The 26,501-nt window shown below is 41.8% G+C and overlaps 1 protein-coding gene across 1 annotated transcript in view; it reads right to left on the reverse strand.

Annotated features, from left to right (window-relative positions):
• Positions 1-26,501, reverse strand: part of LOC139459568 (hemicentin-1-like) — a 125,387-nt gene that overhangs the window by 63,314 nt on the left and 35,572 nt on the right. The window contains exons 7-29 of the mRNA XM_071241121.1: positions 25,384-25,601; positions 24,144-24,265; positions 23,571-23,754; positions 21,678-21,769; positions 20,945-21,211; positions 19,736-19,860; positions 19,110-19,254; positions 16,427-16,609; positions 16,004-16,099; positions 14,973-15,245; positions 14,292-14,576; positions 13,628-13,900; positions 12,891-13,169; positions 11,552-11,827; positions 10,251-10,556; positions 9,585-9,872; positions 8,521-8,802; positions 7,421-7,705; positions 6,596-6,877; positions 4,926-5,210; positions 3,826-4,104; positions 2,818-2,993; positions 4-106 (exon numbers count right to left, since the gene is read on the reverse strand). Of these exons, the coding sequence (XP_071097222.1) occupies positions 4-106; positions 2,818-2,993; positions 3,826-4,104; positions 4,926-5,210; positions 6,596-6,877; positions 7,421-7,705; positions 8,521-8,802; positions 9,585-9,872; positions 10,251-10,556; positions 11,552-11,827; positions 12,891-13,169; positions 13,628-13,900; positions 14,292-14,576; positions 14,973-15,245; positions 16,004-16,099; positions 16,427-16,609; positions 19,110-19,254; positions 19,736-19,860; positions 20,945-21,211; positions 21,678-21,769; positions 23,571-23,754; positions 24,144-24,265; positions 25,384-25,601 (5,104 nt within the window). The remainder of the gene's footprint in view (positions 1-3; positions 107-2,817; positions 2,994-3,825; positions 4,105-4,925; positions 5,211-6,595; positions 6,878-7,420; positions 7,706-8,520; positions 8,803-9,584; positions 9,873-10,250; positions 10,557-11,551; positions 11,828-12,890; positions 13,170-13,627; positions 13,901-14,291; positions 14,577-14,972; positions 15,246-16,003; positions 16,100-16,426; positions 16,610-19,109; positions 19,255-19,735; positions 19,861-20,944; positions 21,212-21,677; positions 21,770-23,570; positions 23,755-24,143; positions 24,266-25,383; positions 25,602-26,501) is intronic.

Here is a 26,501-nt window from a genome sequence, read left to right on the forward strand (position 1 = left end):
TACCAAGAACTTCGAGACTGAATGTCCTCTCCAACTGGCCAGCCTCGTTGGTGGCGATACAGGTGTACTGGGCGGTGTCCTTCACCAGAGCCCTCACGATCTCCAGCTGCAAGCAGGAGGAATGAGAGAGTCAGCACAACAACAGGGTTTATACCATATTTTCTTGAGTATAGTGCACACTTTTAAAAAAAAAAACACAGCTGGGTAGAAGGGGGTGCGCATTATACACACCATAATGACTTTTGATGTTTTTTTCCCCCAACGCAAAGACATTACCGTGAGCACGTAACACCGGAAATACCATGTCAACAAATCCATACTGAAGTAGGCAAATTAATCATGTAATTACGTTGTATGGATATAAAAAGTGTACATGGTATATCAGGACTTATGTTTGTAACTTATTTCCTTAATTTTATTCAAAATTCCTTCTAATAAATCAATTTCGGCACAATCGTGTGTGAAACTATCGGAAGATCGCACAACTCACTGTTATTAACAGCACCCACGGTCAGATTACTGCTACTGACACCTTGAAACTAACTTAACTTGACAGAGAATGGATACATATATCATAAATGCCAAACTTTGACTCATTACAAGTCATATTTGTTGTAGTTTGCCGATTCTATGTCGACATGTAGTTCTCGCGATCTCGTGCGCGGGAGCCTCGACAGTGACTGGTCAAATTGTTCCATGTGAAAAAAAAATACCTGTCAATAGTGATCAGCTGCACCGAAGTGCTACGCTTAGGGTTACTATTATTTTAAATATATTTAGTAAAAGCTGCAACTATCATGACTGAAATAACAAGATATTGGAATATATTATTCCTGATAAAAAATAGTTTCAGATACAATTTTTCCTGATCCTTGCATCAAAATCCTTTAAAGTTATATCATTGTTTAAGGTTAGACGAATAACCAGTAGATTCCAAGAAAACGTGTGTACAGCTGATTGCTGTTTCCAGCTTAGGTTACGAGAAAATACACAAGGTAATCTTAATCCCTGGATGTAAAACAATGCCTAGCAGAACAAAAAATACAATTCAAACGGTAAATCAACATGTCTGGTGATTTTCTATCTCAAATTTCAAATTTGTACTGACCAAGTTTCTTATCACCCGTTTGTTTACTGGAATTCGCTGAAGGGGTATGATGTAATTCTTTTCAGCACATAATATTCAAATTTGTCTTTTCTCAAAAATACTGAATCCGCTGGAGGGGGTGCGCACTATACTCAAGAAAATACGGTATTTAATTAATTGGAAAAAAAAGAATGCTTTCTTACAATAACAATTGACACATAGCATAACCTTCTTGAACTCATACATAAACTTACAACTTTTAGCCAGTTTTCAGACTTACTACATGCAGGAGTGTTAATTACACCATTGTATTTTAATACTCTGAACATAATCTGACAAAAAATATTTCTTTCTTTTTTTGTCATTATACCAACAGCCTGGAGTCCCCCTCTCCTCAATAACACAATTTTGATTGGAGGCTTAATTATGTCAACGTAATTTTAGTTAAAAAATATATTCAAAAATGTTCTCCTTGACCATCAGCCAACAGGAAGCTAGTTACATGGTGGTGGTTGTTGACCATCAGCCAACAGGAAGCTTGTTACATGGTGGTGGTTGTTGACCATCAGACAACAGGAAGCTAGTTACATGGTGGTGGTTGTTGACCATCAGCCAACAGGAAGCTAGTTACATGGTGGTGGTTGTTGACCATCAGTCAAAAAGGAAGCTAGTTACATGATGGTTGTTGTTGACCATCAGTCAACAGGAAGCTAGTTACATGATGGTTGCTGTTGACCATCAGTCAACAGGAAGCTAGTTACATGGTGGTTGTTGACCATCAGTCAACAGGAAGCTAGTTACATGGTGGTGGTTGTTGACCATCAGTCAACAGGAAGCTAGTTACATGATGGTTGTTGACCATCAGTCAACAGGAAGCTAGTTACATGATGGTTGTTGTTGACCATCAGTCAACAGGAAGCTAGTTACATGGTGGTTGTTGACCATCAGTCAACAGGAAGCTAGTTACATGATGGTTGCTGTTGACCATCAGTCAACAGGAAGCTAGTTACATGGTGGTTGTTGACCATCAGTCAACAGGAAGCTAGTTACATGATGGTTGTTGACCATCAGTCAACAGGAAGCTAGTTACATGATGGTTGTTGACCATCAGTCAACAGGAAGCTAGTTACATGGTGGTTGTTGACCATCAGTCAACAGGAAGCTAGTTACATGGTGGTTGTTGACCATCAGTCAACAGGAAGCTAGTTACATGATGGTTGTTGACCATCAGTCAACAGGAAGCTAGTTACATGGTGGTTGTTGACCATCAGTCAACAGGAAGCTAGTTACATGATGGTTGTTGACCATCAGTCAACAGGAAGCTAGTTACATGGTGGTTGTTGACCATCAGTCAACAGGAAGCTAGTTACATGGTGGTTTATGACCATCAGTCAACAGGAAGCTAGTTACATGGTGGTTGTTGACCATCAGTCAACAGGAAGCTAGTTACATGATGGTTGTTGACCATCTGTCAACAGGAAGCTAGTTACATGGTGGTTGTTGACCATCAGCCAACAGGAAGCTAGTTACATGATGGTTGTTGACCATCAGTCAACAGGAAGCTAGTTACATGATGGTTGTTGACCATCAGTCAACAGGAAGCTAGTTACATGGTGGTTGTTGACCATCAGTCAACAGGAAGCTAGTTACATGGTGGTTGTTGACCATCAGTCAACAGGAAGCTAGTTACATGGTGGTTGTTGACCATCAGTCAACAGGGAGCTAGTTACATGATGGTTGTTGTTGAGGATCCTGACTTCGTCAGACGGGATGAGGGGACTGCCGTTGAGGAGCCACTCCACCTCTGGGATCGGGATGCCGGACACAGGGCACTCCAGCAGCACTCGCCGCCCTTCTGTCACCTTGGGGTTGTACACCACATTCGACTCATCGATGTCTGGCTTCACTGTAAATAGGGTGAAAGTGAGAGATAAGTAGATTATACTTTGTGATCAATATTACATATCACATCCAATAAGAAAACTCAGTCAGGATCATACAAAATTAGGAGTAAAATCAGGTATCTATTCACCCTATCACGAGTAGTAATTACTTAATAACATATCAAAGGACTAGACCCTGGACAACAAGGCCTTCTTCGGGGTATGCTCTTAGTCAACAAGGTCTTGGTCAAGGACAACAAAGTCTCAATAAGGCCATGCAGGTCTCTTTTCATCAGTATACAAGCATGAATCTTTACTGATTTTTACTTTTTACAAGCTTTTTACAGTGGGCATTGAACAGTGAGCAAGTTAAAATATAAAGTCACATTGGCAGTATTTCAGTTGTATAGTCACTTGCAGTAGATTAATAGATTAATAATATATAAATTGACTTTATAAAACTTGTCGACAAAGGACATCACAAAAATTTGTATTAAAAACTAGTATGACACCATAAAGATTTTGTTTCTTTGTTGTTTAACGCAAAACTCAGCAATATTCCAGCTATATGACTGCGGTTCAATCATGAAAAGATGTCATACGAGATAACAATTGTTCTAAAACAGGCCATAGACCACCAGCGAAACAGAATTGGGGCACAATACTGGGGACCATAGGTACTATTGGTAAGCCAAGATTAGTACATGTATTTCAGCTAGAATGCCCTGAAGGCATATGGGTTCGAAGGTAGTTCTGCTGCAATTAAAACAAATAACTAAATCTTGTGATTTGACCATGTGTGAATTCCACTAGGTTACAAAACTGATTGTCATGAAACATCTGTGTTTCTCTTACCAAGCACAACTAGATCGAAGTCAGCCCTGTCCTCCCCTGCTGGACTGGAGGCTATACAGCTGTAGACTCCCGCGTCAAACTCAGTCGAGTTCTGTACTCGCAGCTGGAGACCGCCATTCAGAACCTCCACACGAGAGTCATATGTGATATCACGATTGTCTCGTAACCACTTGATGGCCGGGAATGGAATACCAGACACAGGGCAGGTCATTGTTGCTGTTAGGCCCTTAATGACCCGAGGGTGGGTTTCTCGTGCTGTGTCGTCTATGTGGGGTGGTACTGGAATGATAGGGTGTATATCAATCCATGTTCTTATACCTCTTTAAATCACTAAATGCAACATTGTTATGTTTGTTGCTTAAAGCCACACTCAGCAATATTCCAGCTATATGACAGCAGTCTGTAAATAATCCAATTTGGACCATACAATCCAGTGATTGACATCAAGAACATCAATCTACACAATTGGGATACCATGATATGCATCAACCAAGTCAATGAGCCCGACCAGCCGATCCTGTTAGTCGTCTCTTACGATATGGGTTGCTGAAGATCAGTTCTAACCCGGATCTTCGCAGGTCACAAAATACAACAGTTTATATTTTTGTGATACAAGTTAAAATAGGACATCCTGATTTAAAATTACATACATGTCAAATTCAAACAATAAATTACAATCCGGATTTCACAATTCATAAAGCTGATATGGTAAGCAAAGCCAAACCAGTTAACAGTTCACTGTGTACATGATGATGAACTAAAGCATCTGTCTGTGAGTGTGCTGAAACCACATTCAGAAGAACTTCTGTTATGTTGAGTCAACATGATGTCACACTGGGCCCCATTGCAAAAGCCATCCCAGCGCTAAGGTGATCGTAAGTCCCATACTTTAACAAGGGCTTATGATAGTCGTAGAGCTAAGATGTTATGGTACAACAGGGCCCTGATATGGTTCTGACAGATCAAGTGTATTAATTTAGGCTCATCTGGGATTCAAAGGGAGAATAGTGTTAACAAATCTGCTGAAAATCTCTTCCAAGTGAAAACAGTTTCAAGGCATTTAGACGATTCTTTTGAGGACAACCCCCCTTTGTACATACCCCAAACTTCCAGATCGTAACTCTTCTCTACCTCCCCAGCTTCATTTGAGGCCACACACAAGTAGTTACCGGCATCCGGCACATGGACACCTCGGATTATTAAGCGGCGACCATTGTCCTGTGCAATCATGTGAGGGTTGGCTTCAAAGTCGATTGGCTGACCCTCCTGCAGCCACAAGATGTCCGGCACTGGAACACCCTCAGCAGGACAGTCCAGGGTCAAGGTCTCATTCTCAATGACCTTGGGGTCAGTGACAACTCCCTCTGATGCGATCTCCGGAGGGACTGAATTAAACATGAGAGAGGGCGAGTGTACATGTCCAAACTGATATTGTTCTCCTCAACATATATAATAAAGAATCTCACCCGCAAGAAGGGAATTGTACTGGTAAACATTTCCTGATGTGCGTTATATGTTTTATATGAAAAGCCACCCGGGTGATATTCTATTTATTATCCAAATTGATTCTTTGTCATTTTGTACATGGTAATTAACAGTATCTTGAGTGTAAAACGTACAACTAACAAGCTTCAGTGGCAGAGAGATTGGTCATGTCATGTAATAGTGACATCAAGGAAACCAATGTTTTTTTAAAGCACTGTTATGCAGTTTCATCATAGCCCAAGGAGAGGTCGCTTGATCTCAACCAAGCAATATCTCCTGTGGAAGCCAGTTTTGAATTATTATTTATTATCAACATACGTCATAAAATATAAATAAAGGGTAAAATGTGAATGTCCACAAGAACTGACTGGGGAATTGAATGGTCAGGACCCAGTATTTTGTTTGTTTGTTTGATGGATGGATGAGCCTGTCGTACTTCTGCAAAACTTGACCTCTCATCAGTTACTAAATACACTGGTTAATATACTTTTTTTTAAATGTTTACAAATATTTATAAATAAGTTTTTACAAAACTTTTTTTCACAATAGAAAAAAACATGAATAACACAATCCCTAACATACCAATGGGTTAAGGGTTACTGGGATGGTAAGCATGTTTTTTCAATAGAGAGTGAGACAATAGTGAGTGAGACAATAGTGAGTGAGACAATAGTGAGTGAGACAATAGTGAGTGAGACAATAGTGAGGTGGATAGGACAGGGGTTGTGCATTAGAAAAGAAGAGAGGATGAGATAGGAAAGCAGTATTTTTAATGAAAACATATGTTTGATTTGATTTTGCCTCCTGCAACTTAAAAACTTTAACAGATTGGTCTGGCTTAAAATGATTATTAATGGTAATAATTACTGTGGAAGGAGGCGTTATTTTAATGACCAACCTTACAGTGTATTGCACTGAACCTATTGTGTATTTACACTTTTATTATTGTTCTTGGAATGTTTCCACAAATCAATCAAGAAAACCTTTGTCAGATTTTGATTTTGCTTCTTGGTATGTTAGTAAACACATAAAATAAAAAAAATAAAATTGACCTGCCATTAAATGATAATAAATGGCAATCACTAAGACTGACGTTAGTGAGAGTTGGGTGTAGTGCTTGAACAGGATTCCAGTTATATCACAGTGTGTCAGCTTACTGCGGGAGAAAAGTCCAAACTGAAGCAGTTCTCAGATGCATATGATTACCACTTTGGTGAAACCAGCAAGCACGGGTATGGTGTTGACAGACCGTCAATAACCGTCTGTTGTATCGCGCTGCACCTACCATGTACACTGAGGTCGTAGGAAACGTCATCCTCCCCCGCTGGGTTGTTGACAATACACGTGTATCGGGCCGAATCTTCCACTGCAGCATTCTGGATCTGCATTCGCATTCCTCCCTCCAGAATTGTAATATCCGGATCATTGGTATTGACGGGGGTGCCGTCACGGAACCAACGGATTTGTGGCGGTGGGTTGCCCTCAGCAGGGCAGTCGAGGTCAATAGTGCTGTTGACGATGACCTTAGGTTCGAAGTTGCTGCCCTGAGTGTTGATGGTCGGAGCCACTGGAAACAAGATCAGATTTCTGAATTGCCATATCACGGCGGCCTGGGAATAATTAATACAGGGCCAGGCAAACCAGTGGTTGACATCATGAACAACAATCAAATGTCAGTGAATAATGACACACAATAAGCCAGGTCACCAATAAAGTCCACCTCTTCTTTATTTAATTCTGTTCTAATGACAAACATGGGACATGTTCTGGCAATGTCTCCCCACAGGTAGACATACCTTGGGTGCTGAAGACCTATCCTGAAATTCTGGGATTAAAGTTTGAAGGACTGAGGATAATTTCTGTCTGAGGTTATAGGGACATGTTCTGGCCATTGCCACATCCTCACAGGGAGACAAGCATTGGGTGCTGGGGACCTGTTCTTTCAAAGAATTTTATGGGGAGGCAAGCATTGGGTACTGACAATTTATTCAGCACTGAAATCCTCACAGGGAGGCCCGGCACTGGGGATAAATATATCCTGCTAACAACCACAGGGAATGTTAACCAAGGAAATGTTACGGATGAATATTCAACTTTAACCAGTACTCACCCCAAACATCCAGATCAAAGTGGATATTATCTTCTCCTGCTCTGTTGCGAGAGGCACACGTGTACTGCCCTGAGTCCTTGACCTGTGTGCGGTAAATGCGGAGTTGTCTCCCACTGGCCAGGATCTCGTATCGCGGGTTGCTGCGAGCGTCAAGGAGCACATTGTTGCGATACCACAGAATCTCAGGCTGGGGGTTGCCTGTCACAGGACAGCTGATGACAGCAGTGCTGTTGACGATGACGTTCGGGTTGGTCACCGTGTTCGTGCGGTTGATCTGTGGTGGTACTAGAGGAACAGGAATAAGTGAATGTTGTTTTATGACACAATCAGCAATATTGCAGTAGGTTCATAGCAGGATAGTAAATAGAGTCTGACCACCCAATCCTCAAAGTAAGAGCCTGACCACCCAATCCTCAAACTAAGAGCCTGACCACCCAATCCTCAAACTAAGAGCCTGACCACCCAATCCTCAAACTAAGAGCCTGACCACCCAATCCTCAAACTAAGAGCCTGACCACCCAATCCTCAAACTAAGAGACTGACCACCCAATCCTCAAAGTAAGAGCCTGAACACCACATCCTCAAATTAAGAGCCTGACCACCCAATCCTCAAACTAAGAGCCTGACCACCTAATCCTCAAACTAAGAGCCTGACCACCCAATCCTCAAAGTAAGAGCCTGAACACCACATCCTCAAATTAAGAGCCTGACCACCCAATCCTCAAAGTAAGAGCCTGACCACCCAATCCTCAAAGTAAGAGACTGACCACCCAATCCTCAAATTAAGAGCCTGACCACCAAATCCTCAAAGTAAGAGGTTCAGAATGATGTCACACTAGAAACGACATCATAGCTAGAGATTGTCATTCGAGAAAAATGTGGATACGCTGCTGTTGTGATTTGCTGTCTTCATAGGTAAACACTAAAATTTGTCTCTGTATGCAGACATCTTCTTTGGTAATAAATAAATTTCTGGCTCGTGCAATACCGGAATTAAGACACTCGTGTCATAAACATATAGTATGACACGAACACTCATATAACATCCTCTATTAATGACACTGTATCATCAAACTGATGACTGCGAATGTGAGGCTCACCTAAAACTTCCACATCAAAAGCTTTCTCGTTCTCCCCGGCGATATTCTTGGCCAGACAGTAATGTCTCCCTCGGTCTCTGATGTTGGCAAACTTGATTTCCAGTACCCACCCGTCTTCAAGCAACGTGTACTTGGAGGAGTTGAACTTGATACTTGCGTCATCCTTCAACCACGTGATCGTTGGTGGAGGGATGCCGGACACTGGACAGCGTAGTCGCAGCGTGCCGTTCATGATGACTTCTGTACTGTCCACCTCACCCGGTTTCTCCACCTCAGGCGGAACTAAACACACAAACCAAAGTAGTCATTGCGTCAGGATTAACAGAATCGGAATCTCCAATTCCTAAATACCTCCAGAACAAAGACTTGTGTCGCACATTGTGAACTGTTTCTTGTTGGTGAGTCTGCTCTCGATATCAATTTCAATATAACACCAGTGATCATAATTCAGGCTAATCTGGGATTCAAACCCAGGAAAGTGAGGGAGTGAGTGAGTATGGTTTTACGCCGCTTTTAGCAATATTCCAGCAATATCACGGCGGGGACACCAGAAATGGGCTTCACACATTGTACCCATGTCGGGAATCGAACCCGGGTGTTTGGCGTGATGAGCGATCACTTTAACCACAAGGCTACCCAACCGCCCCTAAAAAAAACAGGAAAGGGACACTGATGCCCATGAGTTTGTTCTAATACAAGTATTGAAGCGCTTCTGGGTGAATGGCATGTTTTGATTGGACTGTATATATAGCGTGTGATTTCTTTAAGTAAATACATTGCAATTTCCTTTGTCTTCTGATTCATTTATTTAGTTTGTAATCAAGTGTTAATTTACCTAAAATGACAAACTATTCATTGGTAGAGTAAAGACTGCATATAGGTGTGCAATAATTGTTAATGTTGCTTACTCGTGTGATACGGCTGTTATCTTACTGGAGTAGTTATTGACGTTGGAGTTTGGGATCATTCTCGGGAAACAGCCCACTACAAAAATTTGGATAAAAGAATGAGATCCTCCCCTCAGGCCGATACCTAATATTGAAAAAGAACCAAGGCGTACAAACCATGTACATCCACTTCATAGGCCTCCTCTACTTTGCCAGCAACATTCTCCCCAACACACAGGTAGAGCCCCCGATCTGTGACCTTCGCATTGGTCACTTCCAGACGCCGCCCATTTGCCAGGACATTAATGTTGGGGTCAAGTTCAGGGGAAAGAGGCTGACCATCCTTGTACCACTTTACCACTGGTGGCGGGATGCCTCCTACTGGACAGTTTATGTAAAGGGGCTGACCAACCACCACTGTCATGTTGTTGGGGGAAGATGAGCCTCGGTTGACCTTCGGAGGGACTAGGAGGAAGGAACGAAGCAAAGAATAAATCACAGAAACTAACAGAGCAAGGAAGCTAATCTTGCAGACAGATACAACTCAATACATACATAACATTTTGTCATAGAGGTCACTGAAGGGTAAAAATAAATTAATCAATGTATCATATTTTACAAGAAATAAGACATCACACATTCAATGAAACAATTATATGAAGTGAGGTGAGGTGAAATTGGGTTAAGCGTCGCGTCCAAGATTACTGCACTTATATAGTGTGTTATATCCGTGTTCTACTGTATATGCCTTGAAAGATCCAGGCAAGTTTCCAGTTTTGAATTGAAATTGTCAATATTTTCAACCAGTGAGACTGCAGCACACCCATATTACCCCTCACACACCTAACACATCCAAGTCGAACTTCTTCTCCGTCTCTCCCGCGGGGTTGATGGCAGTGCACTTGTACCGAGCAGTGTCGTCGATGAGGGCCCAGCTGATGATGAGTTCGAGCCCGGAGTCTGATATGAGGATGCGTGGGTCATTGGGATCGGTCAGTAGGAGCTGTCCGTTCTTGTACCATGTGACAATCGGCGGAGGGTCAACGTCCTCTGCTACAGGACATCGGATGGTGATGGAGTTGTTCACAATGACGGTTGGCTTGTCAGCCTCATTACCAAACGATCCATCAGTTTCCAGCTTGGGGGGGACTGAAAATAAATACTACAATACAGAATACCGAGTACCTTCCACCAGATTTGGAAAAGAAATGTACACAAGGTTCTTCCTGTTTCCAAGTTATTCAGCCACCTCACTAAAATAACATGGGGTTTGCCCCTTCACACAACTTGAAACAAATGCAATTGTATATATACGTCATTCTTAGCTTCCAAGGTTAATAAAAAAATACATTCGCTGAAAAGTGGCCCAAATAGATTCTATGATGCTGCTGAATTTCTTCTGTTTATGAATTGCTTTGAAATTAAATTTTGAACTGTAGGCCCTCTCACTTTTTTAGCATATTTTGATTTTCATCAAGGTTGATTTTAAAAATAGTCTAACTCTTGCGAGCTGTTTTATTACTTATATCAAACAAACTGTGGATGGGTGTCCAGTATTTTGTAGATGTACCAAAATATATACTTTTATTTTATATATATATATATATATATTAAAAGTATGTATAAGTTTATATACTGACCGCCAAGAGAAACGCGCTCCATAGAAACATATAGAGAAGTATGTACCTTAAGAAGAGATGATTCAAGTGTGTACCATTTCGTGACAAAACTAACAATCAGCCAAGTGTTACCACAGAGTGTCCTTATTCTTATCACAATATGCTTTCCAAACTTTGCACGCTAATCCTGCACGAGAAAAATGGTGCATCTCGAGTCGTGGGTCTATGACGTCATATGTGATGCGTTAAAAAGCATTGGTTCACACAACATACCAGTATGTTCATTTGAGCATCAGACCAATTAATATCTCTTGAATATGAGTAAGTCTTTAATATTAACGTACATGTAATGTATTCACGTTTTGTTTGGTGGTGAGAATATTTTGTGGGGTTGACAGGTATAAAATATCAACAAAGGCGGGGAGTATTTATTAAATCAATTCCACATATCTTTGCGCTGTTGATATAGTTTCATCCAAGTAGTAGTGCCTCATGAAACATGCTTTTACAAAGATATGTACTCACTAAGTATCTTGAGATTAACTGCATGACTGGCATTGCCAGCCACATTCTCTACGATACACTTGTAGACCCCCGAATCCTCTGCCAGGGCGTTGTCCAGCTCCAGGTTCCCATCCGGTCGCAGAGTGACGCCAAGGTCAGTGCTGGACACTGGTACGCCATCCTTCAGCCAGGAGATCTTTGGAGGCGGGGTTCCCGTTGCTGGACATCGGAGTATCACAGGGTTTCTCTCAATGACCTCGGTGTAGGTTGGGAGGTCTTTCGCTATCTGTGGTGGAGCTGGAAGAGTGAGTGGGTGACAGCATGAAAAAAGATCCTGATTTAAAACTGTGATCACCCAATCCTTGTTTTAGTTGTTTGTTGAGAAACACATCATGCAATGGAACAGAGGGTTGGTTAGTGAGTGAGTATGGTTTTACGCTGATTTTAGCAATATTCCAGCAATATCACAGCAGAGGGCACCAGAAATGGGCTTTACACATTGTACCCATGTCGGGAATCGAACCCAGGTCTTTGGCGTGACGAGCGAACGCTTTAACCACTGGGCTACCCGACTGCCCCGAGTGAGTAAGTGATTTAAACAGATTCCAAATTTCAAACAGAAAATCTTTGCAAAATGTCACATTTGAATAGTACATCAGTTCTAAATGAAATAAAATAAAACAATTTCAATATACAATAGTCTGAACCAACCCAGGTGTGTGTTGTCAAATGTTTAGCTGTTTATGCAGTTAGTAGATTGATAGTGAGTGAGTGAGTTGGGTTTAACGCCGCTTTTAACATTATTCCAGTCATATCATGGCGTGTCAGCTTAATGTGGGAGGAAAGCCCGAAGTGATGCAGGTCTCAGACGTTCACCACTTTGGTGAAACCCACAAGCACGGGTATGGTGCTGACAAACCTAGAAACATAATCGGGGCGAACCGGGATTCGAACCCATAGTAAATTGAAAGACAAATCGAGCTTTACAGTAGAGTGAGTGAGTGAGTTGGGTTTAACGCCGCTTTTAACAGTATTCCACTTATATCGCGGCGTGTCAGCTTAATGTGGGAGGAAAGCTGAAGTGATGCAGGTCTAAGACGTTTACCACTTTGGTGAAACCCATGAGCATGGGTATGGTGCTGACAAACCTAGAAACATAATCAGGGCGAACTGGGATTTGAACCCAAAATCATAGGTTTCTGGCGTGCCCAAGGGACGCAACTCTGCACAGTGAATCGCGGCGCCTTAGACGACTGGGCCACCCGTGCCCCCACTTTACAGTAGAAACCATCACAATCATTCCATTTGCAGTTACTCGTATACATAGATTTGTATGACAACAGATGCTGACAGCCCATACCGTGAACCACCAGCCTGAAGTCCTGGTGTGCCTCCCCTGCAGGGTTCTTGCCATTACATGTGTACATCCCCGCGTCCGTGAGGCGGACAGCGTCCAGCGTCAGTGACCCGGCTCCGATCATGAAGATGCCGCTGTCTGGGTCGGTGAGGTCCATGATGGTGTTGTTCTTCCTCCAGGTGACGACAGGGGTTGGGTCGCCATCTGTCTCGCACTCCAGCAGCACTGGCTCCCCCTCCATCACTGTGATGTAGGACGGCCCCGCGGTGATGGTCGGTGGTCCTGGGGAGAAGTACAGTTCATATGGTTATTCATAATGTTCCTCAGGATTAAAAAGCAGTCTTTCAACTAATGTCATCTGCATCAACCTTTGACGTTCAAGACATCATTCCAGGTGTCAGTGAGTGAGTATGGTTTTACTCCACTTTTAGCAATATTCCAGCAATATCACGGCGGGTGACACCAGCAATGGGCTTCACACATTGTACCCACGTCAGGAATTGAACCCGGGTCTTCGGCACAACGAGTCAATGATTTAACCACTATGCTCCAGGTATTAGTTACAGGACATAGTGTATTGGGCAATAATACATTAAATCATTCTGTAGACTTTCCAAGTAGTTCCTGCAACATACCTGATTTGCATATTTATCGCATCATGATTCCAAGTTTAACGGACTGGTTTGTCGTATCGATAACACAATCCATAGTTTGGTACACATTATCTTGACTTTACTTACTGTAGACAATCAGTGTGATGACTTTAGTTGTGTTGCCAGCAACATTTGAGGTTACACATTCATAGATGGCCTTGTCTTGGAGTCTGGCTTTCTTGATGAACAGGCCTCGTTCCCGTATGTGGATTCTAGAACTCCGTGGGCGAAACGGAGTGAAGTTCCGTCTCCAGAACGTCTTGGGTTTGGGTTTTCCCATCGGATTACAGGGAAGCAGTATATTCTTGTGTTCCAAGATTTCATATGTCTCATCAAGTGCACCATCAATAGTGGGAGCAACTATGCAGGCAGACAAAACAGTCTATAAATCTACATCATCCTTTGTCGGAGAAGCCAAATAACTGCATGAAAAACGTATTCCTATCGATACTTCAAATTAAGGAACAAAAAAAGGAAATTATTGCATCCCTTGTTGAAATGAACTTAGAAAAGGTGGTAAATTATTTTCAGGAGAATGATACTACTTATTCTAGTAACAATATATGTGGATATATTTATTATTTCCTTTGGTTTAAATATGTAGATGCGACTTTAGGAACTGGAAATTTTAGCTAAGGATTTCTCGAAAATATTAACAACTTTTGTATATTTTTTCAATATGCATGCATCAATCTGAAACAAACATTTTCTTCTGTTTGTGAAAAGCAGATTTCTTGCTACGATAACTTACTCCTAACATCAAGGGTCATGACCTTCTCAGTGCCGCCAGCAATGTTGGAAGCAACACACTTGTAGGAGCCGGTGTCACCAGGGTCGGCACTGAATATCTCCAGGCTGCCGTCGTTGCGAATGAAGTAGTGGATGTCGCTGAGGGAGATGGGGGAGCCGTCCTTGTACCACTGGAAAGTAGGTCGAGGGTCGCCCACAGCTCGACATGGCAACACTATTCCTTTACCTTGGTTAACACTGAAGTTACGGTTACCTTCAAGGTCGTCTTGGATCAGCTTGGGAGGAACTGAGAGCAAGATAATATTTAAAGTGTTGAAAACATTCCCTGTGTCTGCTTAAAATTAATTTCTAGCCAAAAGGTTTTTAGTTTATCCTCCCATGAATTGAGGAAATTGAAAGAAATAATCATAAAACATAATTTACTATTTAAACCTTTTTCTTGTTTGAACAATGTCAAATTAACCATGACAACATCAATGTTTGTCTCGCGCCTCATGGAGACTTGCACAATTTCCCACTTGTAGACATAGAGCAGTTCAAATAAATTATGATCCATTTTCTCCAGAAACAAGATCATGGTAACCCACTTTATTTCAAGGAAAGAAAACAATGACAAAATTTAACGTATCAACATCAAAATTTACTGAGGTAAGTTAGGCGATCTCAGAAGGATGTTTCTTACCTAACACGTCTACGTTGATGGAGTATGTGGCGTTACCACCAATGTTGCTGGCGTGACAGACGTACTCTCCATCATCGTCATGAGTGATGTTGGAGATCACCATCTTTCCTGGACCTGTCTTTCTTATCCTGCCACCAGGGGTCAGCACTCGTCCATTTTTCATCCAGTTGATTTTCGGTGTGGGTTTACCGAGCAGGACGACACACTCCAGTTCTGCCTTCTCCCCTTGTTGGACCTTCACAATGGGGTAGGTGTAGGCGATCAGCGGCCGCACTGAACAGTAAGTGATGGGGTATATGTAGGTGATCAGTGGCCATATTGAAACAGTAAGTGATGTTTTTATCCCTCGATACACAATGGGAGAGCATAGGGTACCAGGGACCTATTCTACCCTGGGACCCTAACAGGGAGACAAGCATTTGGTACTTGGTAACTACTTTGCCCTGGAACCCAACAGAATGACAAGTATTGGGTACTTTGGACCTATCAGCCCTGGAACCCAACAGGGAGACAAGCATGGGGTACTGGGGACCCATCAGCCCTGGAACCCAACAGGGAGACAAGTATTGGGTACTTTGGACCTATCAGCCCTGGAACCCAACAGGGAGACAAGCATGGGGTACTGGGGACCTATTCTGCCCTGGAACCCCACAGGGAGGCAAGCATGGGGTACTGGAGACCTATTCTGCCCTGGAACCCCACAGGGAGACAAGCATGGGGTACTGGAGACCTATTCTGCCCTGGAACTCCACAGGGAGACAAGCATGGGGTACTGGGGACCTACTCTGGCCTGGAACCCCACAGAATGACAAGTATGGGGTACTGGAGGCCTATTCTGCCCTGGAACCCCACTCAGAGACAAGCATTGGGTACTTGGGACCCACTCTGCACTGGAACTCCACAGGGAGACAAGCTTGGGGTACTTTGGAACTATTCTGGCCTGGAACCCCACAGGGTGACAAGCATGGGATACTGGAGAACTCTTCTGCACCCCAATCTCAACCAGGTTTCAAGACCAAAAGCTAGCTCACCTATTCCTGTGACACTGACGAAGGCAGAAGCGTCATTGACACCAAAGGCATTCTGCGCCAGGCACGTGTAGATACCCTCATCTCCGAGCCCAATGTCTGCCAAATATTCAAGACACATTATACGTTCAAAATGTCACAAACAGTACCTCAAGGAATAAGATGCAATTTTCTTACAGTGCCTACAAAGCTTGGATAGATTTCCACAACAACAGAGTCCTATAATTGTGCTGAGACTTTATTATTTTAAATAACAGGACCAGCCATTCTCGTATAGTCAGCAGCACACTGTTTTCCTGGAACTACTTACACTAATTCAGTCCTTACAGATTTATTTAATGCAAAAAATAAAAAAATCAGCAGTGACTTGAACTTACACTAGAAATAGTCAGCAAAAGGAAGATTACTTGACTAAATTCTACTCACTAGACACATGTAGACCGCCGGAAGGCAGCTGTTGGAATCTGCCACTGGTGTCAAGAGGCTTGCCATCACCACGTCGCCAAATGATCTTTGGTGGCGGCATCCCTGTCGCCTCACACTCCAGAGTGCCATTCCTCTCAATCTCAATCCCAACATTACCGGGTGGCCGAATAATCTCTGGCGGTGCTGTAACAAACATGAATTGAATGCTACATGACAAATGCCGCTTGGAGTGAAAGAGTTAGGTACTGTTGCTCAACACTGCTGTCAATGATCAGGGCTCTAATTAAGGAACCTGATTTAACTTGCACCAGGTACATGTTGACATGAAAACCCAGTTGCACCTGACAAAACCAGGTTGCTCCCTGGTCCCAAAAATTTATCGAAGCTGAAACATTGGCCGGTCTGTTGCCTGTGTCACATTAATTAATGATACATTGCTGTAAAATGTAACAGGAAGATGTGAACATACCATATTTTCTTGAGTATAGTGCACACTTTTCCCCAAAAAAACACAGCTGTGTAGAAGGGGGTTCGCATTATACACGAAATAATGAGTTTGATGGTTTTTCCCTATGGAAAGATATTACCGTGAGCTCGTAACACCGGAAATACCATGTCAACAAATCCATACTGAAGCACGCAAAGTCATCATGTAATTACACTGTCTAGCTACAAAAAGTGTTCTTTGTATATCTGGGCCCACTTGCACAAAGCGATCTTAGCGCTAAGATGATCTTAACTCCCATACTTTAACATAGGCTTACAATAGTCTTAGCGCTAAGATCGTTTTGTGCAAGTGGGCCTTGGACTTATGTATGTAACTTATTTCATTAATTTTATTCAAAATTCCTTTTAATATTGTTTTAATTAATTTTGGCACGTGTGTGAAGCGATCGTAATCTTGAAGGAAATTTACAGTAAACTAAAGTATGGGATTAAATCATTTATAAGGCATATTAACACAAGCACCTTGAAAAAATGCTAAAGGCAAAACACATGAAAACCTACTCGTATTCATGAAACTACTGAGAGAGTTAATGATTGAGGTGATGTTTCAGCGGAGAGATGACTTTCAGGCGATCACTATTTCTGAATAGTGTATGGTAGATTACTAGCCTTCGCCGCTGCATCACCTGACAATGCCGTCGATGAAAACGTTGAATGTTCGCTCAATGACCTCACACATATTCGTCCATATCAATATAAGCCAGTGGTTAATAAAAATAGTCTTGACAGCGAGGAAAGCGAGGAAGATCTACTGAGTGAAGACAATCAGTCCTATATCCACACGAAAAGACTAGGAGCACAATCTGGTGTTAAATGCTATCCTGACATTTCAAAATAAAATGGTTGTTTGTCTATTAAAATTAATTCGTGAGACAGTTATTCTTGTGTAGTGAGTGAGTGAGTATGGTTTTACGCTGCTTTTAGCAATATTCCAGCATTATCACAGCGGGGAACACCAGAGATGGGCTTCACACATTGTACCCATGTCGGGGATCGAACCCGGGTCTTCAGTGTGACGAGCGAACGCTTTAACCACTAGGCTACCCGACCGCCCCTATTCTTGTGTAAAAAGTGCCAGGTGTAGATTGACACTTAGCATTGTCAAAACATTAGCACTATCACAAGGTTTACATGGGGTTTTATTCGTCGCCAGAGAAGAGTGGTATAAAACCGAATGAGGGACACATAAAACCCGGAGTACCCCGAGTTATCCTGCTACAACAAATTTATCTTACCGACATGTATTAATGTGACATTGCAATAGAATTAACACAAATTCAAAACTGACAGAAAACAGCTGTTTGATTGAGCTGAGGTTAACTTGTGCTATCTCACGTGAGTCCTATTTGCTTTGAAGCGGGGTATAAGGGATTTATGGTTAATAAACCTAAGAGGTTTTGAGTGTGTTCAAATATCCTTGTTGTGTGGAAAAGGGTTAGGCAACCACAAATTGTCCGTCTCACAGTCCCTGAACCATATTACTTTCTCTTCCACCCAAGCCTTCTTGAAATGATATAGCCTTAAATACAGCAAGTCTAGATTTTCCACAGAATCTCCCATCTCACTGCAATCTAATTAAAATCAGATCTTAGTTCTCCCTACCGCTAAACAAAGATCTGAGGACATCCCATTAAGGGTCACGTCAGAACGACCTTCCATCCGACCAATCTGAGTGTCGCTTACCAGATCATGAAAGTGACAGTCGGAATGTCTAATCATGCAGCCTCGAAAACGTTAAAACGGGGTGTTCCGAACGATAGTTACGGACTTAACAACTGAATCTATACAACCTAGACCTTATATTAGCCATTCAAGAACATTCTTTTGTTCAGGTTCAAATTTTTAATCGAGAATTTGTCAAAATATGTTTCGAAGCGTAGTCCCCAATTTGAAATTAGTGCCGTAAAGCACAAGAAAGTGCTGACTTCTTGTCAGTAATTCCATTGGTCGGTCAGAGTTTGCGAAATGTCGGTCTGACGTGACCTGTAATGGGATGTCCTCAGATCTTTGTTTAGCAGCAGCGAGATCTGATTTTAATGAGATTGATCTCACTGAGGCTCCTTTTCAACTTAAATGAAGCTGCTTGTTTCCATCAAAATTATGTTTTCAGAGTAACCGTTAAGTCTTATATGGTAGGGCCAGATCATTTGGTGAAACATGGCCCTGGGCTACTTACATCCAACTTCCAGTGTAACTTTAGCATCGTCAGAGCCAGCTTCATTGGTAACAACACATCGGTAGTCTCCTGCATCCATTTCCTGCACGTTCCTGATGATGAGGCGTCCACTTCGTGTAATGTCCACATTATACGCAGACTGAAGCTGAAACAGTCAATTTCAGTCAGAATACTGTCAGAATATCTTCTTGTGTATAGCTCACATCTTTTGCCAGTACACCAATAGACATGTGGGCACTATTTGACAAAATTATCATAATGATACAAAAATTGTAATGTCAATAATAATATTTAAGCCAGAGTAAAAAAAAAACCTAAGAGCTACAAAGGTTTGAATTATGGATCTAGGCCTCGTTCCATAAAGGGATCTTGGCACTATGACTAAGTCTAGAGATATGTTGAAGTATGGGAGTTACGATCACCTTAGCACTAAGATTGCTTTGTGGAATACAAATCATATAACTTCCACTATAACTTGGATTTAACACTGCTTTGAACAGTATTTCAGTTATATCATGGTGTCAGCTTAACATGGAAGGTAAGTCAAAAGTGATGCAGGTCTTAAGACATTTACTGATACATGAACATTCCAAAGCAATAAGAATATCTGAGGTGTGGCTAGTCACCTTCCGTTCCCCTCTGTACCATGTTATCTCAGGCGCTGGGATGCCCTCAGCCTCACACGCCAGTCGAGCTCTGTCGCCAGTGGCAACCAGCATCCTCCTCTCATACTGACGAATGCGTGGTGATTCTGCATGAGTTAATAAACATGATTCAACCTTGTCACATGACTGGTAATTCCTTATTAGGCAAGACCAACTGTATTTCAAAAGAGAAGTGATTTTTAAAAAAACACAGCATAAAATTGATGTGAGATTTCGAAAATGCTTGTGAATAATAATAATTATTGTTTTCTTTTTTGTCGAAGTGAGTGAGTGAGAGAGTATGGTTAAATGTTGCTTATAGCAATATTTCAGCAATATCACGTCGGGTGACACCAGAAATGGGCTTCACACATTGTACCCATGTCGAGAATTGAACCCGGATCTTCGGCGTGACGAGTGAACGCTTTAACCACTAGGCTACCCAACCGCCCCCTATTTGTCCAAAAGGCTGTTGAGCTACATGTGAGAATGAAAACCACAACTAAGTCAGAGTTTGAGTAAGTTGGGTTTTATGCCTCTTTTAATAGTATTCCAGTTATATCATGGCTGTGTCAGCTTGATGCGGGAGGAAAGCCTAAAGTGATGACGGTCTCAGATCAGCAGGGGTTATGGTGCTGACAAACCAAGAAACAAAATCAGGTTGGACCAGGATTTGAACTCACTGTCATAGGTTTCTGGCATGTCCAAGGGACTCAACTCTACACAGCCAATCACCTGTGCCCCCAAGTAAGTTTGACATAAGCAAACCTTAACAGAACACCTACTCTTATTCTCTCGAAATGTTAAAAGATTTTGGTTTGGCACATTTGGTTGGTTGGTTTGTTCTTTAACGCCGCACACAGCAATATTCCAGCTATATGACGGCGGTCTGTAAATAATTGAGTCTGGACCAGTTAATCCAGTGATTAATATCATGAACATCGATTCCACACAATTGGGATCGATGACATGCATCAACCAAGTCAGTGAGCCTGACCACCCGATCCCATTAGTCGCCTTTTACGACAAGCATAGTCGCCTTTTACGGCAAGCATGGGTTGCTGAAGACCTATTCTACCCCGAAATCTTCATGGGTCTGGCACATTTGGAAATCTATGAAATAAATTGGTCAGGCACTCAGTTGCATAGTGGCCAAAGCAAGAATCATACATCAAGGAATGAGATACTCACCAATGTAATTTACTCGAGCAATGGCTATGTCCTCTCCTGCTGGGTTTTTGGCCAAGCATTCGTAATCACCCTCGTCAGTTCGCTGAATCTTTTTGATTATGAGCACACCATCATTGAAATAGATTCGCTTGTTCGGAACTATAAACTTCCCTCCTCGCATCCAGCTGTATTTGGGCAGAGGGTAGCCATCAGCAATACACGTCACGTTGATGGTTCGACCAACGAGGAAGTTCTGAGATCGGGGGATAGTTCTGGCAATCGGCGGTTCTAAACATTCAGGTCAGAATTAAATAAATACAAAAAGGGTAAAGTTTTTTTAACTTTTATCCATCCATCCATACATACATTCCATATAGGACATAATAATATTACCTTATGTTTCACATGTGGCATAGAAATGGGATATGACATAATAAATATTACCTGTGGTATTTTTACAAAATATAACATCTCACTTGTTGTTCATATACGATACATAACATCTCACCTGTTGTTCATATATGATATATAAAATCTCACCTGTGGTATTTGTACCATGTAACATCTTATCCATGGTATATATACAATATATAACATCTTACAAGTGGTACATACACAAAACATAACAGCTCAACTGTGATATAAACATGATACATACATATGGCATATACATAATATATAACATCTCATCTGTGGTATTAACATGATACACACCATCTCACCTGTGGTATTAATATGACATATAACATCTCACCTTGAAGCCTGAGGAAGACCTTGTCCTCAGTGGATCCCCCCTCGTTACTGGCCTTGCAAACATAGCGCCCCACGTCCTCCCTCTGCACATTCCTTTACACAACAATACAACCTCAACAGACAGATAATCACTGCACATCTACATGTATTTAATCATAGGGTTACAGATAAAAGGTTACAGCAGACTAAAAGGAGTGAGCGTTACTTAACCAATAGCAGCAAGTAGCAGCTTCAAACATGACCATTAATTCAGCACCACATACTTCTTTCTTAATTACAAGACCCGTGAACATCCAGGGTAGAATAGGTCTTCAGCAACCCATGCTTGCTGTAAAAGGTGACTATGCTTATCGTAAGAGGCGACTAACTGGATCGGGTGGTGAGGCTCTCTGACTTGGTTGATGCATGTCATCGATCCCAATTGTGTGGATCAATGCTTATGATATCAATCACTGGATTGTCTGGTCCAGACTCGATTATTTACAGACCGCCGTCATATAGCTGGAATATTGCTGAGTGCGGTGTTAAACAACAAACCAACCAACCAACTTCAATACAAAGTGACTGGTGTGATTAGTAAACTGAAAAACAGAATGCCCGGTATCACCATCACACAAATAATGAAGCTGACACCAGCAAATGGTCACATTATGCAGTAAAAAGCAATTACTATCAACCTGGGAAACACCACTGACTCTGCAATCAGTATCTGGAGTATCCGCCCCTCACATGGCTGACAAACTCGAGGCATCTCCTCATGCCGCTGATCAGACTCTGACTTTGAACATTGTGATCCTGTTATTCCTGGTGCAGTACCTGGGTCAGTTCAGTCGAGTTTGAACGGGAGGGTCTCTAGGTCACACTTGGGACCAAGGTAATCCGAAAGGAATTCAACTGAGTTGATCAGGGATTGATTTTGGAATCAGGTTGGGCTTAATGAAAGTGCATGTGTATATATCACAGTGACAGTGAGTATGACATACCGATGGCTTAATCCCCTAACTAAAGCAGCATATTTTCGACTTTCTTGCAGTTTTTGTTTCAGCATTTACAGTTACAACATGACAACTTCATAAAAGCAGCCAGTGAAGCCACATCTGGACAAGACAAAACCAGGTTGGAATGATCCGCATCATGAGGGCGAGAAAGATGCAGGTCACAGCAGATAGATGAATATGGTTCTCAGCCAAACCTGACTTGTCTTCTTACAGAACTCTCTGGAGGTGGTAAAACTCATCTCTGGAGTGAATGTTATCACACTTGTCCAAACAACTTAGTTGTTACTCAGGGACAACCTGTTATCAGCAGTATTGAGCATACCGTATTCGACATAATAAGTGCCTAGGGCACTCTCAAAGTTAGAAACAGGGGGCTCTTATTAGAATATTATTTTGGTGAAACACAACAGAGTTGAAAGATCGTAAATTTCGTGGTTTATGCTGACAGCCTGAAATGTTTATATGCGACAGATATATTTTTTAATTTCCCATAATTAAAAATGTATACAACATACGTATTATACACGAATAAATAAGTCTTGTGTACATTGATCAATCGGAAGGGGTGCTAATTGGGATTGTTCACTAGCCAATATATTAGCAAATATCGCCGTGGGCGCTTATTACGTCGAATACGGTATTATATATATATTATTTTTTTTAGAGAGTGATGGAAGTGCTCATAAAATCTCATCATGTAGAGCTGAGTTCTCTAACTCATCCCATGGATGTGGGTTGTCCTACCACACAATGCTTTGCAGTTCCCATAAAGTTTGGATCTCAAACCAGGTTTGACATCTACTAAAATCACATCCAAGGGAGTCAACAAAATTGACAAACTGTGGTTAATATCTCAGTAAGGTCAGGCAGTCTTTGTTGAAAGCACTGCAGCTCACCTGATGAAAAGAGATCCATTGGACAGGACACTGACTCTAGGATCCAGAGCTACGGGTCCGTAACGCCCAGGCTTATACCAGGTCATGTTGAACTCCACCGTACTGAAGGCGTTACAAGTGAGTATAGCACTGTCCCCCGGGAGAACAGAGATGTTCCATGTCTTGGAGATCACCGGAGGAGGATCTGAAACATTCCATTCTTGTATACACCTGTAATTCAAAATAAAAATCTGGACATAGTCAGATATAAGAACACTTTAGCTTGGTAAATGCAGCATATATATTGACCATGACATAGAGAATACTACACAAGTGGCTGTACATACATATTTATCTTACAACAAACGAAAGTGAGTTTGATACGTTTTGAAACTACTTGCAAGATAAATGGCATATGACATTTGAGCATTTTAGCACTGAATCACTTTGCCTATTTTCATGATCACAGTGGCACATTAATACATAACACAGGGGTCATGACTGACACTCTGGCTTACCACTTACACCTCGTGTGACCCTCCACAAAAACAACTTCAGCCATATCAGTGGATTATTAATGACATTGAAACTTACCGCTGACATCAAGATATGTCTTTGTGGTGGCGCTGCCAGCGATGTTGGTGGCATTACAGACATAGTCGCCCTCTGAGCTGGACCCTGCACGGGGGACTTCAAGAGTTGCATTGGCCGAGTCACTGAAATAGAGTGTTTTCATTGGCCGAGTCACTGAAATAGAGTGTTTTCATTGGCCGAGTCACTGAAATAGAGTGTTTTCATTGGCCAAGTCACTGAAATAGAGTGTTTTCATTGGCCGAGTCACTGAAATAGAGTGTTTTCATTGGCCGAGTCACTGAAATAGAGTGTTTTCATTGGCCGAGTCACTGAAATAGAGTGTTTTCATTGGCCGAGTCACTGAAATAGAGTGTTTTCATTGGCTGAGTTGATGAAATTGAGCATATTCATTAAATAAGCAAATAACTTAGCATTTTCAACATTTAGTATTTTAGCAATATCAAATCAACCATTAAATAATCCCGTCTAGAAAAGACAATATTGATAGCATGATCAGTGACCTTCATCAGGGTACATGGACATCAACCAACTTGACCCAAAGGATCCACTGAAGGGAAATAAGAATGGGGTAGTGAGGACTAAATTTTCCTGGGAAATATCCTCTTGGAAATAAGTATGAGTACATGGGAAGCCAACATGGGATACTGTGATCAATATACTGCCCTGGGTTTCCGACTGGAACCACTCTTCTCTGTGACCAACCTACTAGAAGCTCACATCATTTGTCTGGTCAAAGAACCTTCAGTATTTTAGGTACACATGCATCATACCGGACACCAATCCGCCATGTTTGTTTGATGCCACTAATAAAGTATTTTGTATCTACTTTGGTAATTAAAGATTTCATTTACTTACGAAAGCATTTAATTCAAGCCGTTGAGTGGGGGCAAGCCCTGCAAACCCCCTGTTCTTTTAGCGAGGCGACAAAAATGGCATCTGAAAAACTAGAAACTGTTACTAAGGAATGAGCTCGTGCACATCCCTTACCAAAATGACGGAAGGTGTCTGGTATACTGCATTCTTGCAATATTTTACCCGTTTAGATATATATCTCTTACAATAATACTACGTGCATGCTTGCACATTTGGGCACCAGACTCTGCACTGTGCATGTCAGTGTGGCTGTCTGGTCAAAGAACCCTTGGTATTTTACCCATTTCGATATGAATATCTTTCAATAATACTATGTGCATGCTTGCACATATTAACTTAGATGTCTATGTATTTGTGACCAACTTACTAGAAACTCATGTCATATCCCATTTGGACCCCCCTTCGGAACCATCGGACAGTGTAGGGGACCAAACTCTGCACTGTGCATGTCAGTGTGGCTGTCTGGTCAAAGAACCCTCGTGTCAGATCTGGCATAGACACTGTTGGCGCTGTCGGAACACGTGGGCTGATGGCTGTGGGCGTAGTTCTCCGTAATACATAACCCTGGTCGTCTATACCATCAACCTGCGGGTATGAAGAATTCCACGATGAAGGAAAGAGTTGTCCCCGTACATGAGAGCTTAAATTGTGAATGAGTTGAGTTGAGTCCTATTTGCTTCATATCATGGCATGTCAGTTTAATGTGAGAGGAAAGCCAAAATTGTCGGCGATCGGATTGGGATGGTGCTACAAAATAGTGTCAACAGCAGCGTAGCTCACCTGGATATGAAGTTGACAGTTTAAAATGTCTATAAAAAGGACCCCTTATAAGTTGCTGTCATATTTGATGTTCAAATATTTTCTGATAATGAAACTAACTAAAAACTAACATTAAATTCTACAGTTTAAGAAAAATAAATAAAATCTAAATGTCAAGATTTGGCTTCCTCAGTCTGGCAGTGGTGATAATATTTACAGGCTTCAAAGAGCATAGTTAAAAACAAGGTCAAAATTTAAAATATCGACAAATAAATGGAACACATATTTGGAATCCTACTACTAACTACACATACATCAAATTTCATTACATTGAGAGCAAAAATAGTCATCCATAATGAGAAATATCTACATATTTTTTACATTTGTATTCTTATCCTGCATTACTCCTTAATGCATTTACTGCTTTCTTTTGACAGAAGAATGAAACTTTGTAAGGTCCAGCTGAGTGAGTGAGTTTGGTTTAATGGCAATGTCAACAGTATTCCAGTTATATCAGTGCGTGTCAGCTTAATGTGGGAGGAAAGCCCGAAGTGATGCAGGTCTCAGACGTTTACCACTTCGGTGAAACCCATGAGCACGGGTATGGTGCTGACAAACCTAGAAACAAAATCGGGGCGAACCGGGTTTCGAATCCACAATCATAGGTTTCTGGCAGGCCCAAGGGACGCAACTCTGTACAGCGAATCGCAGCGCCTAAGAAGACTG

This window comes from Haliotis cracherodii, unplaced genomic scaffold, assembly GCF_022045235.1.
Source record: "Haliotis cracherodii isolate W230 unplaced genomic scaffold, xgHalCrac1.p SCAF_13, whole genome shotgun sequence".
NCBI lineage: Eukaryota > Metazoa > Mollusca > Gastropoda > Lepetellida > Haliotidae > Haliotis > Haliotis cracherodii.